Source organism: Symsagittifera roscoffensis, chromosome 2 (genome assembly GCF_963678635.1).
Source record: "Symsagittifera roscoffensis chromosome 2, txSymRosc1.1, whole genome shotgun sequence".
Lineage (NCBI taxonomy): Eukaryota > Metazoa > Xenacoelomorpha > Acoela > Convolutidae > Symsagittifera > Symsagittifera roscoffensis.
The window spans coordinates 7482669-7500971 of record NC_087063.1 but is presented as its reverse complement, the minus strand read 5'-3'; the positions used below and the strand labels follow the sequence as shown (position 1 = coordinate 7500971).

The 18303-nt window shown below is 34.7% G+C and overlaps 1 protein-coding gene across 2 annotated transcripts in view; it reads right to left on the bottom strand.

Annotated features, from left to right (window-relative positions):
• The window catches only part of LOC134840426 (phosphatidylinositol 3-kinase catalytic subunit type 3-like), a 513967-nt gene that overhangs the window by 19510 nt on the left and 476154 nt on the right, over nucleotides 1-18303 (bottom strand). For both annotated transcript variants that reach the window (XM_063856216.1, XM_063856215.1), the window contains exons 3-11: nucleotides 15229-15429; nucleotides 14748-14900; nucleotides 13981-14167; nucleotides 11303-11503; nucleotides 9429-9506; nucleotides 9008-9109; nucleotides 7992-8084; nucleotides 3179-3483; nucleotides 2676-2855 (exon numbers count right to left, since the gene is read on the bottom strand). In XM_063856216.1, coding sequence (XP_063712286.1) covers nucleotides 2676-2855; nucleotides 3179-3483; nucleotides 7992-8084; nucleotides 9008-9109; nucleotides 9429-9506; nucleotides 11303-11503; nucleotides 13981-14167; nucleotides 14748-14900; nucleotides 15229-15429 — 1500 coding nt within the window. The remainder of the gene's footprint in view (nucleotides 1-2675; nucleotides 2856-3178; nucleotides 3484-7991; nucleotides 8085-9007; nucleotides 9110-9428; nucleotides 9507-11302; nucleotides 11504-13980; nucleotides 14168-14747; nucleotides 14901-15228; nucleotides 15430-18303) is intronic.

Genomic DNA, 18303 nt, shown 5'->3' with positions numbered 1-18303 from the left:
TCAGATGAAACTACCTTAACAAGTTTAAAAAAAAGAAGTGCTTCTAATCTTTGTGTCAACATTCTTGATAACTATCATTAAGTTGAACTGTCTTGTAAATACCCTGGTGTCCTTGTAGATGCTAACTTAAAGTTTTTCAACGAATTCAGATAGTAAAATCGAAATGAGGGAGGCATTGCGGTATAATTTCAAAAAAGAGATACTATGTACAAACTGCGATCTTGTGCTATGTACAAACTGCGAAAAATTGTTTGCATGATTTATTTCAAAAGGAAATATGAATCACTTACAATCTTTTATTGACAACAAAACACTAACAGTGCACGAATTATATTTATGTGTACGGTTTGTTATAATTTAGTTTCAGATCGTTGAAACAAAGACCTTCCACAAAGCTTCTGAAATTTCGGCTTTCTGTAAAAGTTTTGCATATAAAACAAGAATTTCAAAACATAGAACATTCGTACCGCCATTCTGTAAAAATGAAATGAAATTTTGTTCTTTAACTAATAGAGGAAGGAAACTACTGAAGATATTGATTTGTCGCCGGAGAATATTGGAAAAATGTCAGAAAGTGAAGAAAATGTTTTCGTTCATATATTCTAAAATAATTTTATACTCGGAAATGACGAATTGGTACAGCATGTATTTCAGAAGATATTCATTGTATTCAATTTTTTTTTACCCAGTATGTAAACGCTAACGGATAATCACGGTAATTTTTCAGATATCGTATTTTTTCATCCAAAAAAAAAAAAACTCTGTTCACTGTTCAAAAAAAAAAAAAAAACTTAACGCATAAGACCAGCTTATCATTAAAATAAATGAGCTCGTCTAACCGCAATTTTGTAACCCTTATTTCTATTCCTTTCCTACTTTTATTATAATTCGTATTTTCAAAAACAAAATGGAAAAATTCGATTTTTCGGTTTTTTTTCTCCTTTTTGTTTATCCATTAATTATTGAGATTATTGAGACACCGTATAAAATTATCGATAACAACCTGGCCTGCGTGTATGCTACCGAGTTAAGCTAAATCAACAAAAAGATTCAAAAGAACCGCTTTTAAAAAAATATTTTGTTTTCCTTTTTTTCGTTATGATTTTTTTCTAATATTAACTCGAGTTAAGCTAGATCAACAAAAAGATTCAAAAGAACCGCTTTTACAAAAATATTTTTTTCTTTTTTTTTCGTTATGATTTTTTTTCTAATATTAACTCTATTTCTTTGAATAGAGGGTAGACCTTAAGTAGGTGCACAATGCGGCTTTCGTCTTTCCTTTCCAATTTCATGTACTAAATTGAATGGTTCGATATCAATTGTTTGTAACTAGCTGGAAACAAATTGATTATTGTTGTTTGTATCTACATGAAATTGGATAAATAAAATTTTCTTCGCCTTCTAGCATATTTGGTGACTTGCACATAGAAATTAAATTAGCTGACGTTAAAAAATATTCTTTTTTAACAGTTATGTTTTAGCATGTTTTTTTAGCCTGAGAATTTATGAATCACTAAATGAAAAAGTTAAATATCATACAAGAACAGCGATTACTTTCGAAAAAAAATGTCAAACAGTATGCTCTGCAACTGACAGGGCCAGTATGCGCCAAGGGAGGGGGAGGGGCGTGGCTGACGAGCAGAAATGGCTGATTTGGTTAGACGCGCGGCCTTCAACATACAGGTCTTGGGTTCGACCCCCGGTTCCGTCACGGTTGGAGGGGTCCCAGTGTCATCCGCCTCCTCAAGAAGGGACCAGCTGCGGCAAAATGGATGACATCACCCTCCCCCACGTGAGCAAGGGGCCCATGATATTATGGAGGGAGATGGGACGGGATCTACTAAGAAAATGCAACCCCCACCATCCTCATGTCTGTTGGCAAAATTTTAACTTTTCCAAAGGGTACTCTTTGGTATAACTTCACGAACCCATTTTTGAATAATTTTCTTTAAGCGCCAATATAACAAAACTTGAGGAAGCCGGCGCGCTGATAAATTGCAATTTTTTAACCGTTTTCTTGGAATAGTGCTTAAAACGTCATTTTAGCCTGTTTTTTTTTCAAAAAAATTGGCTGGGGCACAGAAAATGAATGACAAAATTGGCGCAGAAATTAAGTTGAAAATTTTTGCACACGCCACTGGACAGGTTAAAAAATCATTCTAAACTGCGTCTTTGTATCGATAAGGAATGTATAGCAATTGCAAAGAACCTTCCAATCATTTCATTTAGAGCTCACAGTTTGGAAAAACCTTTGACCGACAACAATTCACAATGTTACATGATATGCTTCGGTATGGCTCCATCAAAAGTATGATCAAAATGAATGTTGAATTTTGCGATCAGGCGAGCGGAGTTTAAGGAAAGCAAAAAATTTGACGTTCCGAGCTTTGCCAAAAAAGACTGTTTGACCAAAAGTTTTGACGCCACTTGCAATTTTTGAGTCAAGAACGCTATTTTTGGAGACTTCCTGAAAGATTTTAACGCGCGCTCCACCCTACCCCCCCCCCCTTCCCCAACTTTTACGTATATGGACCCCAGAGGCGCCGTTAGAACAAATTAAGTCTTCTTTGGCTACACAATAATGTCATAAAATAGGGAAAATGTCTCTTAAATCTACCCAGAGTTTAATTATAAGAATGTCTCTAGAAAATTACAACTACAAAAAAACTGCTCACCAATTGAGGTCCAGTGCTACGCTGAGGTTCTTGGAAGCAGAGATTACGAGGAACTCGGCAAGATCTGCTCTGCCTCGATCTTCCCTCTCCAAACTCTCCCTCTCCTGTCTCGCATACATGTTCATGTCAGCGCCATTCTCTCCTGATGAGTTGGAACGCTCTCGCTCAGACTCCAGAGATCTGGAAAGAATCAGTAAAATTTGAATAAATTCTGTTAATCGCTAATTTCCCAAACACGCAAAACTTTAACAAAAATGTTTTTGAAAAAAAAAACTGGTATATTTGAGAAACTTTCTAATGAGTCAAGTGTTTTATAGAGGCTATGTTTGCCCGTCACTTCTATATCCCACGTTTTCCTTTCGAGACCGGCATCAAAGAAACTTTCCCACAATTTATTCTGCGAGTCTGATTAATGACTAAAAATAACTTTATTACCACGTTCTACTGTAATATATTTTTTCAAAAGACCTGCTTTCACGTTTTAATTGGAAAAAAAAACTAACCTCTCCAGTCCGATTGTGATAGTAGCCAACTTCTTCTTCCTCTCTATAGCCTCACTGTCTTCAAATCTGAGTGCCTGGACAATCTGCAGCAGAAACAGTCTCAGATCCCCCTCTGGCAGGCTGTACAACTGCTTCACTGCAAACTGTCTACAGGGGAGCTTCAGAGAAGAGGAGAAGTCTTCCGAGAGGAGTTCGAGGACGTCCTGGACTCTCGGAACTGCCCAGGTGTTCTGCATCATCTTCACAGCCTCTGTTCGCTCCTCCGAGTTGTCCCACTCCACTGATCGGAGGAATTTCACTAGTGCCTGAACGCGATAGGATTGTATTTCATGTTAAACTGATGGATGCCGAGACCATCATTACATTAGGAGCGCTACTTCGGAGACGGGGACATTTTTTCGACACAAATCATAATTTTGTGAATTTTCACAGCTAAGTAGCTTCTCTAAAAAATACTCAAATTATTTTGAAGACTTCGCCCAATTAATTTTGGAAAAATGAAAAACGAAAATGCAAAACTCAGCCCCATATCAATTGCGATAGCACACAAACAAAGGATCGAAAGCTAGCGGACAGAAAATTGAATGGAAGCCACTAAACCACTTTTTTAAAAAAAAAAAAAACCACAACTACAAAAACTTATAAATTTTCTTTGGAATGATGTACAATTTGAGAGCAATTTTAAGAAAACCAACCGGCAAATAGGCTGACAAAAGTTGGGTAACCTCCCTCTGAGCCGAAAAAAAATAGATCTCATGAAAAACTTTTGTTGAAAATTCTGAAATTCTTAAATTTTACGCTCCCCCTCCGGAAACACCAAGATAATAATCTTTTTTATCCTAGAAAAAAATTAGCTCACTAAGTCGATAAAACATCAGTTGAAACAATTGATGCCAAACAAAGCTTTTAATTAAAAAAAGGAAATTACAAAAGAAATCAGTTAAATGACAAATTACAGGAGAAAATTAAAACCTTATTAATTAACAATGAAATTTGCTCACTCCACCAGAAAAATGCGCGACGCTGCGATTAAAACGACAATACATTAGCAGGCAAATCAAGTATAGCCGGTTACTAAGCAAGTAGCACAAAATCTTCCGACCATAGTCTTAAGAAAATACAGCAAAAAAGTTTATTTAATTAGTGTCCTTTTTTTCTGCGTGGTGTGATAAAAGGATATGAACGAAAACTTAGATCATCGGAAAAATCGACAGTCATAGTAAAATAAGCAATTTGGAAAACAACTTTTGTAGAAAATGACGAGAAACAAAAAAATGATTTAAAAAATTGAAAAACTTTTTCAATTTGTTTTTTTTTGTTGCAGGCTTTTGAAGTTTCTACCGCTTAAATGGAGCCATTGGAGACTTGTAAGCAATTAGAATAAGCTATTGTAAGTCTGCTCGCTCGCTGTACTGGCTCTAAAATGAACAAAAAATCAAAAAATTCCAGCAGGTTTTTCTGAACACTCGGAAAACTGTTGGGAATTTTTTTGATGTCGTTCGATATATCACACAACTCACTCTGATGATTATTATTGGTCAATGGTTTTAAAAGGAACACACAAAAAAACCACCAGAACACAAAGTTCCTCCCCATTTTTCAAATGGTCGGAACAATAAGCCTTCGATTTTTTTTTGGAAGCGGAATACTTATTGTTTGAAGCAATAGGTACTGACAAGATTCAAACCTAAGACCTTCGCCGTGCCAGTCGTAGCCGTTAACTCTAGAACAGGTGTGCCAGAAAAACTAAAAAACTTTGAAGGGTTTTAAGCAAAGCTATCAAATGATTCATCTGATTGAGCTTGCACACAAGTTGTTGACCTAAAAAAACTACGTCGCGATTGGTGCTCCGATTTGTGCCCCTAAAAAAACTACTCCGGTGCTTCAAACTGATTGATGAAAATGTTTGCATAGAAACATAAGAAAAAACTAAGAGCAACCGCAAGAGTAGACGTGGACATCCAGCAATGTTTTTTTTCATAAATTGAAAGAATAAAAAAATCAACTATGAAGTTCCTTTTTAAATTTTATGGTCATATCTACAAAATTACTAATTTTCTAATATTTGTATTTTCAATTGAAAATGAAACTTTCTTCATTTTATTTCATAAATTCAATAGTTTAAATACAAATTTTGACGATAACGTTCTTTTTATTTAATAAACTTACTTTTTGAAAACAAATTTTAGTTCATTGAAGATTAAATATCTCGAGATATTTGGGATATTGAAAATTTTGCGTCAAAAAAGTTTTCCTGCGAATAAAAAGATTCAAAAAAAGTATTTCTTTCAGTCGCCAAATTGCGGTGACCAGTGATAAGCATACTAAACAAATTTAAAATAAAGCATTTATTATTATTTTTTGTACAAATGAATTTTTTTTGTGGAAAGAAAAAGTTTTAAAAAATTATTTCGTTCAGTCGCCAAGTTGCGGTGACCAGTGATAAGCATAATAAACAAATTTAAAATAAAGAATTTATTATCTTTTTTGTACTGAATTGTTTTTCATAAAAAATGATTAAATTATTTGTTATTCCAATGAGTAAAATTGCCAATGAGTTATTCCAATGAGCAACAGTTTTGTTATTATCAATTGATTTTCGAAATGATTCAGTACAGTATTATAGCTTTTCTAAGGTTGAATATGATACTCAGAGACCAAATTGTGCTTTACTTATACGATCATTCTTCAGGTGGTACTCGTTCATTTGCTTATATTACAAGTTTTTAACAAACTTTTGACATTGCCCCCAAGATTGAAATAGATCTATAATTTTCTGGTTCTTCCCCAGAGCTTTTTTAAGATTGACCGGATAGTTCTTCAACATAATACGCTTTGAAGAGGAAAGCAAGGGGAAATATCGTGAACAAAATGTTGAGGAATAAAAAAGTCTGATACCCCGTTGCAACACCCTTGCTTGTCGCAAGGGTAAAAAATCAAACAATGAAAAAGCACGAATAGAGTTTCTTTTCAAAAGTTGACGACCTAAGAGCTTTCGAAAAAACTGAAGTGAAAAGCGTTGAAGAGACTTTCTTTATGATAACATGACAAATGAAAAACTTCGAAGTTGTAGTCTTCAGAGCCCCTCCTAAGCCTAACATGAGAAAAAAACACGCAAAACAATGCAGGACAAATGATTTTTTTTCTAGGTTTAAATAATAAGAGTCATCGTCAAATCTGAAAGGCAAAAGCACGCGATAGAGTTTAAATAATTAAAATTTCAAGTCACAACGTCCTTTTAAAAGATGCATTGAAAAAAAATAATAGGGTGGAGCAAAAATCGAATTAATTCGAAGTTTCAAGTCCTAAAAACCTTTGCTAAATCTAATGAGAAAAGACGCCCGAGAACATAGCTTGCGGTATTGTTAATTCAACATTTTGTAGAAGTCAAAGAAAAAATTTCTCAATAGGATCGTATGCCTTTTGATTTGATTCCAAATTTTCAAAATGAGAGCTTTCTTTAAAGCTGAGTTAAAAATGAATACAAGCGATATGATATAACGGCTAATAAACTGCTTCAATGTTTTTATTCCCAAAATACTGTGTTGAAACGAAATGAAACACGCAACAGGAGAGCATGATACATTAAATTTTTCCAGGTATCAATTTCTCGGAGCCTTTAAAACACAGACATCCGAGAGCATAAAATGACTTTGGCTTTATTTCGAAGTTTTAAGTCTCTATATAGCTTTTGTGAAAGGTTAAGAGAAAATTTGGCACCCGACCGGAAGAACTTCAAGATGTTCTAACACAGGTGCGAAGTTGCGCTTCGCAGACACAAGCGAGTACACGACAAAAAGTAGCCCTATAAAGTGCAATAGAAGAGTAGAAGTAAGCTTTGATATAACAGAAAATCGTCTACTTCTCGGATTCGATCTCCAACCTGGAGATTATGAGTCCCACGCACTAACCACTCCGCCACCAACGCTTAATAAACCACAACATTAGCTACAAATAAAGCAGATAACAGATGCTATGAAAATTGCAATGCTATAAATCATGATAATAGCAAAATTGCCATCAAATAAGTGTACAGTTTTAATGAACACTTTGTTTGCGGGTTAGGTCAGAAAAAAAAAGGTTCGTACTAATACATTACGCCTGCAAGCTCGCAACTGTAATGACCTGAATCAATCTACGCAAAGCTGAAGTTTTTAAGCAAGCTGTTGAGCAGTAAAACTTTGGAATTATTCCAAGTTGTTTTTCATAGCTCGAATCGACTTGTAGAAGATCGTTTTGTTTTCAAAAAAGGTACAGAGGAAAAAAAAACTAAGAAATATTTCAAATGGCTTTCAAAGCTTGAATCTACGCGCAAAAAGAATTTTTTTTCAAGCAAACTAATAAGCAAAAAAACTTATTTCACGACTTATTTCACATTATTTTCTTACTTAAAATAGATTCGCATAAAACTCATTTTTCAAAGAAACTATATAGGAATAAAAGTTTAAAGTAAATAAAGTAAGTTGTTTTCCTTTTCACCGCTTGAATCTATTCGCGAAAAATAACTCAAAAGGTCGCAATCTGATTCAATCAGCTTACTTTGAAAAAATTGGGCAGCTCTCAAGCCAAGTTTTGGCTGTTTTTATGACAAAAGAGATAAATCTGTTGTTTTAGTTAGCTCGATTTAGTTAGCTAGACTTGTAGTTGATTCAAGTTGATTTGGTCTGAAGCGTTGAGTTTTTTTTAGCATGAGAACATAAATGTTAAGCTTAGCTGATAGTCATTGCTTAATTGTTGCGCTCCAAGCGTTCTTACACGTTGCGATCGGCAAAAAGTTAAGCTATTGCGTCCATGTACTCTTTGAGAAATTTACATTGGGATAAGACGCGAGAGAATATCTGTACTGCCAGACTAAGTTGCGCTCATCTTCTGTCAATCTTTCTGTCAATGGTTTACACAACACCTCCTGAAACACACAAGAGATAACTTATTACACACAGCTACTCAAAAAAATGAAATTTCGCATACAGTTGAGTCCGCAGAAATTTTTCTAGGGGGAGGGGGCGGTTTTCAAAAAATTTAGAGAAATTTACGGAACTTTTTTGAGGTCGACCAATTTGATTTTCTGAGCTCTCCAAAAATACTGAAATAGGATCCTTGGCAAATTTTTCAAAAAACAGGCCAAAAAACGTTGTTTTTGGGCACTTTTTGGAAAATTTTGACAAAAAAAAGTTTTTTCGGCGCGCGCTACCACTCAAAATTAGTTAGATTGGCGCCAAAGGCGTCTTTAGAAAAATTTTGAGGCTGGTCAGCCAAAAACGGATGTTGTTAAATTATACCAAAGGGGGAACCCTTTGGAAAAATCTGAAAGCCAGAATTGAGTGAGGGGTGGGGGTCGCCAAAACCTCAACCCCCCATTCCCCCTCGGCACGCTACCGGTCGCAAAAGTATATCTGAAAAAGATGAGAAAGTATTCTTGACTAGTTTGAGCTTGTAGCCCAAAGTGTTGTTTTTATTTGATTATCAACCACTAGGACACTTTCTGGATAAAATAGCTTTGGAGGGACTGCTGATAATTACAATTAATTGATAGTTCCTGAGAAACACTTTTTTAAGTAGAAATAGACACTCAACGGTAAACCATAAGTCCACAAAACGAAAGAAAGACTAACGGTGCTGACATACTCGTGTTTGCTTTTTTTTCAGACCAATTTTGACCTTCAAATAAGTTTTGACGATATAATTAAGACCAAATATGTTCAGTTCATAATGATTATCGAGCTGGTAAGTCCAAACTCTACCAAAATAATCTTAAAAGGTAAATATATATATATATATATATATATATATATATATATATATATATATATCCGCTACTGACTGACTAACATATAGTCTGTTCCTGGTGGGAGCGTCCGGTTTGAGGTCGGCGTGGTGACCCCTCCTACCTCCGATCATCAACCGCCTGTGTTTATCTTCTATCAGGTTAGACTGAAATGGAACGACGCTGAACAGATAAACAAACAACACATCGTTTTTAAGACAGTGCAAACTGGAAAGATCATTCATGTATGTAATATTTTATACCCACGTATTTCATATGGTAATCCTCGATTTCAATTCCAGCCTACACTTTGAGCTATATCTATATCTGCAAATACAAGCTCTTCCCATTATACCCCCTCCCAAACAAAATATAGCCCCCCCCCCATGATAGTCAAATCGCAATGTGTCGCAGCCAAAACTTTTTTGCTAGTAGGGGGTTAAGCTCATCCAATACATTTAGCTTAATAGTTAATTCAGTTCTCACCTTGTCAAGGTCGGGGTCAAACACCCTACCTCTGACTTCGTTTACTTCATTCTGCTGGTTGTTCATGTCATAGCAGTTCTAAACACGAAAATGTCAACTTTGATTCAATTTTAACACAAGCTACACATCATAAACGCAAGATAGATAACGGCAAAGCTACACTTCATAAACGCAAGATAGATAACGGCGAAATTATCTCTAAAGAGCAAAAAAAAATGGAGCAAAGAAATGAAAAATAGAAATAAGCCTTAAGAAATAAAACTTTCACTAATTACTGGAATCGAGACTCCGTCTTGGAGAATAGGCGACTCATGTTACCGTATCAGCGCCACGATCACTTCAAGATTTGCTCACCTAGCTACCAACAATGCAGCTAGAATTGATATTGAATTGCCAATAACTATGCAGCAAGTGCTACCAAATGAAAGTAAAATTATTTCTTTTAGCCGGAATAGACCGTCCGACCTACTGCATAGGATTCTCAAATCCTAGCATCTGCACAAGAGTCGCTTGGGACTTTACTAACACTAGCCACAATAAAACTGCCACAGATGCTTTTAATTTGTCAATGGTTGGAAATTTATCCTTGTAGAAAAAGACGACATAAACAACATAACTACATATAACAATATGCTTTACTACGCTTCATGTCACCTTGTCACTTTTTTTTTTACAATCTTACACCTTTTTGAAGTTCATGAATTGCATTTGATTGATTTTTTTTAAATGAAACTAAACCAAGTTTAGAAAACTGGACTAGAAAATTGCGCTGGGATTCCTGAAAACTAATATCTACTTTTGAAACTTCAAGTCATGCGCATTTGTTCGCGCAGTTTGCACGTCTTATTCGGAATCGTAATTTGCCTTCCTTTTGGCAAATGAATTTGAATTGAATTTACAAAAAAAAAACAAGACTGCTCGTATATCAGGGCAAAGCACTGAATGTTCCGACTGTCCCTTAATTGATATTGAATAATTTTTAGAAACTAAAAAATATTGAAAACCTTTAAATTTTGAACAATATCATCAAAGTGTGAAATTTTGAGTCGTACGAAATTAATACGACCACTTAGCTAGCCTCAATTCTATTTAGAACAATTTTATTATGCGGGATAATTCGCCACACATAAATAATCGCGTGACACTCTGAGCATTATGAATAAACTCTTCAAAGCGCGCATAATTTAGTCCAGAACATAGCCAAAAAATCAAACCCCCAGAACTTTACAAAAATAATCAGAGGTAGAAAATCTTTTGATATTTGAACTCACGAAGTCGATATCTTCAATGGGGTCTAAATTTTTTTTTTTGAAAACTATTATTTCGATCAGCGAAAATTGACTGAATAAAAAAACCACACCGAGCATAAATATTCCGTTTTCTTCGAAAGTCGGAACAATTAAAATGATGATTCATCTGTCAAAAAGAATATATTGCAGTTGAACTGTGATTTTCATTCTGTTTTTGTAAAGCCTCCCCTTTTCATTTTTGCTAAAAAAAAATTTCAGAATGCATTTTTTTCAATGAGCTTTACTGATACAAATTAAAACCAAAACATGTGACAGTGACAAAAGATTATTGTTGAGCTTCCAATTTTTTGCAACAAGCAAACTGCCGTATGAACAATTTTGAGAAAGCTTGATTTGTTTAATTTTACAAGGAGTTACGAGGAGGTTTTAGTCTGAAAAAGAGGTGACAGGCTAACAAGCCGAACATCAATCTTATTACGCAACATAACAACAGATTGTCACTGTTGTTATGCAATTGTTACGTTATTCTGATGTTTTTTCGGTTGCAAGATTTGTAGATAAGGCTGGTTGCCGCACATCCTCCGGAAAAGACTCCTACCAACTAATTGGGCTAATTGAACTGACCTCTAGAAGTTCGCAGTACTTTACTTCGATGTTGATGCTCTTGAGCTGTGGATGACTGAACTTGGGAAACTGTACGTAGAGGTAGAGTGACTCATTTTTTCTGTTCTCGGCGTGAATGAATTTGTTAGCTTCAGCAAATGCAAATCGGTCCAGGAAGTCATTAGATTTTTCCAGCTCGTCTCGACCAAATTTCTTCAGAGACTAAAATCAAGAACATGCTACTGAATAATTCAACTGAACTACTTTAAAAACCTGGCAAAATAAAAATGATGAGACCCGAAGACGAGAGTTGAAAACAACAATTTGAAAAGTAAACAGGCGCATATTATTGTATTGGCACTATTGATTGCGAAGAACTAATAATTAGACACATAAACGGGCAATAATGTGCTCACAGAAAGTGGAGCGGATATAGATAAACAGAAAAAAAAAACTGAAAATTCCACAACAAGTCAAGATAAAAATGACAATCATTTCAGAATGCAGCTTACATTCTGCCACATTCCTTCGTAGACAAAAAAAGTCGAGTCAAATTTGCAAAAAAATCTGGAAATTTATCAATTTTTTTGAAATTTTCTTTTTGAAAAATTGAAACAATACGTGAAACCATCAACTTCAATCGATTTTAAGAAAAATTGCTCAAACCTAAAACACACCAAACTAATTAAAACTAAAACTTGTTTCACGCACTTTTAGAAGAAAAAAAAAACAGAAACCATGCATCCAAAAAAAAACTAAAAATTATTTGCAAAAAAATTCTAGGAGAAAAATCCAAAAACGTTTTATTTCCAAGAGAAAATTTTGGCGCCAGAAAACCTATTTGCCAAAAACTTACAGAATTGATAAACCGGCAAGTAAGCCAAAAAAAATTGGGTCGAAATCAATAAAGCCGACAAAAAAATCAACTTATATCTGAAAGTCTTTTTCAGCTGTAAAACAATTATCACTTGAAGCTAGCTTTTGAATTAAAGCAGTTATACGTGCATTTTGAGTAGGAATAGAGATACATTTGGAGCTGACCAAATTTTAGTCATCCTGTGGACAAAATTGTTTACGAGAAAAAAGTCTAGAACCCGAATGTAATATACTTGCTTATCGCAAGGGTAAAAAATTACAACACAACCGAATAATTTTCAGTGGTCGGAACAAAATAGAAAAAAAAACATTCATGCATTAAAAATCAACTCAAAAGCAAACACAGAGTCGAAGCGTATCTTTGCATCACTTGCAATACCACAAATATAGCATTGCAAGCTAGCAGACAGGAGATCCACTAAGTCCAAAGAAAACGGAAAAAATTTCGAAGAAACCACAATTTAAAAAAAAATGACTGCAATTATTTTTGACGTTTTGTGTAACCCGGAGGAACGGGTACGTATTTTAGTTCCCTCGCAACCCGAAATAAGGTTATTAAGTCAATTAAATATAAGACGAAATCCTTTCGGCCTAAAATTTTTGTAGCGAAAAAAAACAGCAAAATATACGAAGTCAAGGCTAGTAAAATTAAAAACTGCAGCAGTAATTCAAAACACTAAAAGCAACTACATTGGAAATTACAGAAAAGGAAAATATACGAAGCCATTATTAGTAGAAATACAAATTGCAGGACTAAATTAAAACATAGAAAGCCAACTACAACGAAAACTGCATGCGGCAAAAAAGTTCTAAGATGTGGTAACTAAGCCGAAAAAACATAAGCAGACAAATCATAAGACGACAATTTTTTGAAACGGAATATTTCCCGTTGGAAAAAAAACAGGTCCTGGTCAGATTCGAACCCAGAACCTTTAACGTCCCAGGCGTATTTGTTACCTCCAGGCTAAGTGTGCCGGAGACGCTTAGAAAATTGAATTCATTATGAACTAAGATACCAAGTGATATAACTTTGTTAAGCAAGTTGTTCAGCAACCCGAAAAAAGTCTACATTCGCAAACACTAGCGAGAACACGACAAAAATCTGCTCTAGAAAGTGCTTTAAGAAAGAATAGTCGAAAAATAGAATTAGCGAAATAGGAGTCGATCTGCGACCTGCAATCAAGAAAATTTTACTCTCATGCACTAGCCACTCAGCCACGCACGCTTAACCACCGCCAAACACTAGTCACGAATAAAGCAGCTACATATGCTAAAAAATGGCCAATGCCATTCAGCAAAAGTGGCCCCAACCACAAATAAACGCATTTTTGCAAGTAATAGTTTGGAGTATAACAAACAGAAGGCATCTAAACTAACTTTGCATGTAACAAACCGCAAAGCATAAAGCCACATTATGTATAAATTATGCATTTCAAAAAATTGCGAGATATACTGAGTTCGAAAAATTGTGAAATCGAATTATTATAATTGTTATGTTGTTTGAACAAATAGCTTTTTTCAGTTCATTTGATGAATTAAAAATGCATCAACTGTGTTAACTTATTACTATTCGAATGTCAAAGCACATGCTATCAAAAAGCTGTAGAGATGCCCGAAAAGGCAAAATTTGCGATTTAGGTTAGAAAAAAACGAAGGTTCTTAATAATACACTAAGCTGTGGTAAGTGTAAATATACCGCATAAAATCATACAAACTAAAAAACAACTCCAAGGATCGAGGACTCTTCTAAACCTAAACCTTCATATAGTTTTATCATTCGCAACTTGAATTGCGATGTTTGGAATTCTGTTCCAATCAATTACCTTTCGCACGTGGATGGGATCCGGGTACTGTACATTAAGATCATCATCTGGATTAGTGTCGGTGCTGTCTGATGGCTCATTCTTGTTGTTACTCTTGTCAGTTTCATCTGATTTGACCTCTGATTTGACCTTTTCCCCTTTGCCCGCAATCTCAACCTGCAGGTCGTAAGCTCCGGTCTTCAGACATCTGATGCAATGAAAAGAAACGCCCATTTTAAATATATTCAACAATCATGGACCATTTTGAAGATTCTCGAAAGTTAGCAGCAAGGCCCAAATTAGGAAAATTACAAATATTTAGCAATATTCCTGATCAAAGTGTAAGCCAAGCATAACTATCAAAGAGATTAGACTAAAATTAAAATGAATGCGTCAGGAGCTGGCATATAACTTTCCTTATATCAAACAATTCACGGCAACCATATGTATTTATTATATTTGGTATGACTTACCAAAAAAAAAAGAAAAAAAAACAATTTCACAAATTAAATCTGATCAAGTTACCACCAGGTTGTGTTCTGTATTCTACATGTTTAGGATTAACACAGACATTAACACAGAACATCATTTCCAAGATACTCTAGAAATTGAAAATAAGATTCTGGTTTAACAATCAGCTCAAGTCAAAACAAAGTTTGTACCGGTACCACAAAATTTCGCAAGAAAGATGATTCGCGAAATTTGACCACTACCAAAATTCAAGGAAAAGAACCGCTCGATGATAGTAAATATACAAAGAAAAGTTCGATAATAAACTCAAAACGTACCCCGTCTTTCGAAACAGTTTAGTAGATGCAGTTCCGATCAGCTTCTTGCCCCCGGGATCATTTTTTCCACCCACATCCAGGATGGAGAAGTGCACGCGGGTATCATCCGGTAGGTCGCAGTAGCGGATGGGCAGCTTCAGCCACGAATTCCAACTAAAAGTGGAAACAAATGCAGCATTTTTACAAAGTTTACAACGTTTTTTAATTATGTAACATATAATAATTGAACAGGATTTTTATTCAACACCGGGCTGGATTGTATTTAAAATAAATTGCATAACTTTTTTTTTTTAATTTCGGAAAAAATCAATATATTAGGAAAACGTTGTTCACTATTTCTTCTCTGTATTAAAAAAACTAATTTCAACTTTTCTTCTCGAATATAAGAATAAGTTTTCCAAACAACCATTACTTAAACATAACCATTGTAACATACTTGACATAAAAGAATCGTGTTCACAAACTATCCATAAAAACTCACACAAAGTCCTTCGTAGATGAGAATGGCTTGTACGGCGTGTGAGCTGGAAGACTCAACGGGTACCCTTTGGAATCGAACAGCTGACACTGCACATGAACACATAGTTCTTTGTCGCCTCCCAGTAGAGAGGAATAGAACAGATCTGGGTTGTCGAGGAGCTCCTTGTAATTTACCTGCGGAAGTTTTCCACTCAGAGATGCACTGCAACATATGACAAAAAACATCTAAATTATTGATCGCTTTGTATGTAAAAGAATGACAATTAAGCAATTTTATCAAGCAATTTCGTCTAAAGAATCACATTACTTCCTCTAAAAAAGCTAACTTCAAACCAGTTTTTCTCAACACTGAGAATACTTCTTGGATAATTTTTACACAGAGGCGAAGCGGAGGCTCGCGCCATTTCCAGAACAAAACTATGTGCTTAAAAATTACAGCGTAAAAAATAACGGTACAAACTACATTTCATTTTATTCAAAAAATCAAAATAATACAAAATAAATCAAAAAATCGATATACCATTGTGTATCCCTTATAATTCATAAAATTTCGCTTGGCAAATTCAGGCCAGGCGAATGGAACATTTGTGAAAAATGAAAAAAAATGGAACAATTTTTACGCCGTATTACAGGCATATATATACACAGGCGAAGCTGAGCTTCGCACCACCACTTGCGATACAGAAAGCCACCAAATCTTGAAAAAGAAACGGAAAAAACAAACACTCAAAATTTCATATGTTTGTCTCAAATGAAAGTCATTTTAAAAGAAAAACCTATGGCGGAACACATCGGCCAGCATTGGATGGCAAAACCGGGAAAATGGTCAAAAAGAATATAAATATGGGATTTAAAAAAAACGGAAATTATGGTCATAAAATAAAGATATGCCATTGATTTGAATCAATTGGCATAAAAAACTTTCAGCTATAGCAAGGAACAAAGACAAAAAGTTGCTAGGAACTAAGTCTAAGCAAACTAATAACCAAACAATCATCCAAAAAAAATGCTGGCAAAAAAACTTGTCTATTTCAATTTTTCCCTATCCGAAAGTTTTGTTAGGCAAGCAAACTAATAACCTTGTTTACATTAAGCGTAGAAGAACTTGCTAGTGGCACGCGTAATATTTACAGTAGGTCGCGCAAACAAAATAACAAAAGTTTCGCCCAAAAATAAACGAACTAGAAAGCCGAAAACTTTGACAGTTTTTTATGTTTAATTTTTCTTAAATTATTAGGGAAGACTTATTCACTTGTTACCACTTGACCATTCTGTGGACAAAATTATTTACGGGAAAAGTCTATTACCCGATTGCAAAACCCTTGCTTATCGCAAGGATAAAAAGAATTATCGAGCGAAAATAAAATGGTTGTCATGAAAAACTTTGAACTATGAATTCTATTCTGAAGTTTTAAACGTTTTGTGCAAACGATAATTCCCTCAAACTACCAAAATTTAAGTTCGTAAGCCGATAAAGCATCAGTCAAAATGATTTAGATCGAAAGCATCAGTCAAAATGATTTAGATCGAAAAGTCAAGGGTAGTAGAATTACTAAGAGTAGGAGTAAATGAAAACATAAAAAACAACCACAATAAAAACTGCATATAGCACAAACTCTAAGATGTGGCAACTAAGCCGACAAAACATAAGCAGACAATTAAATAGCCGAGAATTTTTTTCGAAAGGGAACATTTCCCGTTTGAAAAAAAAACAAGTCCTGCTCAGATTCGAACCCAGAACCTTTGCCGTCCCAGGCGTATTCGTTACGTCCAGGCTAAGTGTGTAGGAGACGCTTAGAAATTTGAATTCATTGTTAACTTAGATGCCAAGTGATTCTGTTAAACAAGTTGTTAACCCGAAAAAAACCTATATTCAGATTTGATAACGCGTGCTAATCGCAATCGTAATTACACTGTTGTATGAAATAACCTTTTCGGTTCAATTACTGAAATAAAAAGCATCAACTGTTTAAAATTTTTACTAAACAAAGGTCAGAGAACATGTAAATATACTGCTAATGCAGCATACGAAATCAAAAATGCCACCGAAAAGGCAAATTTGTCTGGAAAAAAGTTGCATCACACTTTCACACTACGTTACGCTCATGTCGATGAAAGGCTGAAGATAGTTCCATTTTTTTAATTCTCAGATATCATATTACTTTTTTCCGGCTCAATGAGACCTCAACTATCTTTTGCTTAGTCACCGGTTGATAAGTTTTGTTCAATACCACAATTGAGTTATGATGAGAGTGATAATAAGTCTAAAAAATTATTGCTATCAGAAACAATCAAAATTTCAAAAAAATTAAGAAACAATTTATATATCTATAAAAAAGAGTACAAAGAAAAAATATAAAACCTGGAACGCAATTACTTGCACGTTGACTGATTTTCATTGTTAGTTGAAAAAAAATTAAATAAGCAGCAAAAAAATCCCACCAAGATTTTTGTCTCACAGAAAATATTCCGCTTACAAAACAGGTCCTCGCCAGATTCCAAGGACCTTTTTCTTCGCAGGCATGTACATTACCTAAAGGCTATTTACGCGTACGCGGATTAACGCCTTCACTTTGATTTTAATGTGAACCAAGCCGGTCAAAACTACTTACCAAACACACAATCGACCAACAATTGAATTTTTCCAAAAAGGCCCAAACAAATGATTTAACTTCTGAAATTTAATGTGAACGTAGTACTCCAGTCGTACGTAGTATAACTCAAAGTTTTAATAAATTGATCATGTCAAGGGAACACACGTCAAGGGAAAACAAGTTGCTAGCCCGGAAAAGTCAATATATCACTCGATTATATCTTAGTTAATAATTGCACCTGATTTTGCATGGAAACAAAAATAAAACAGACTCGAATACAAAGTTCTACCCGTACTTTCTTTAGCCGGAACAACATTGTTATAACATTCCGTATAATGATACGAAAAGAAGCGCTTCTAACTTTTTATCTTTTATAAAAGTGATATCTTAAATCCTGGTTTAATATTAACTCGCAAAATTTTCAAAAAAATTTGAATCTAGATGCGTATCGCAAAATAATTCAAAATGGTATCAACGAAAAG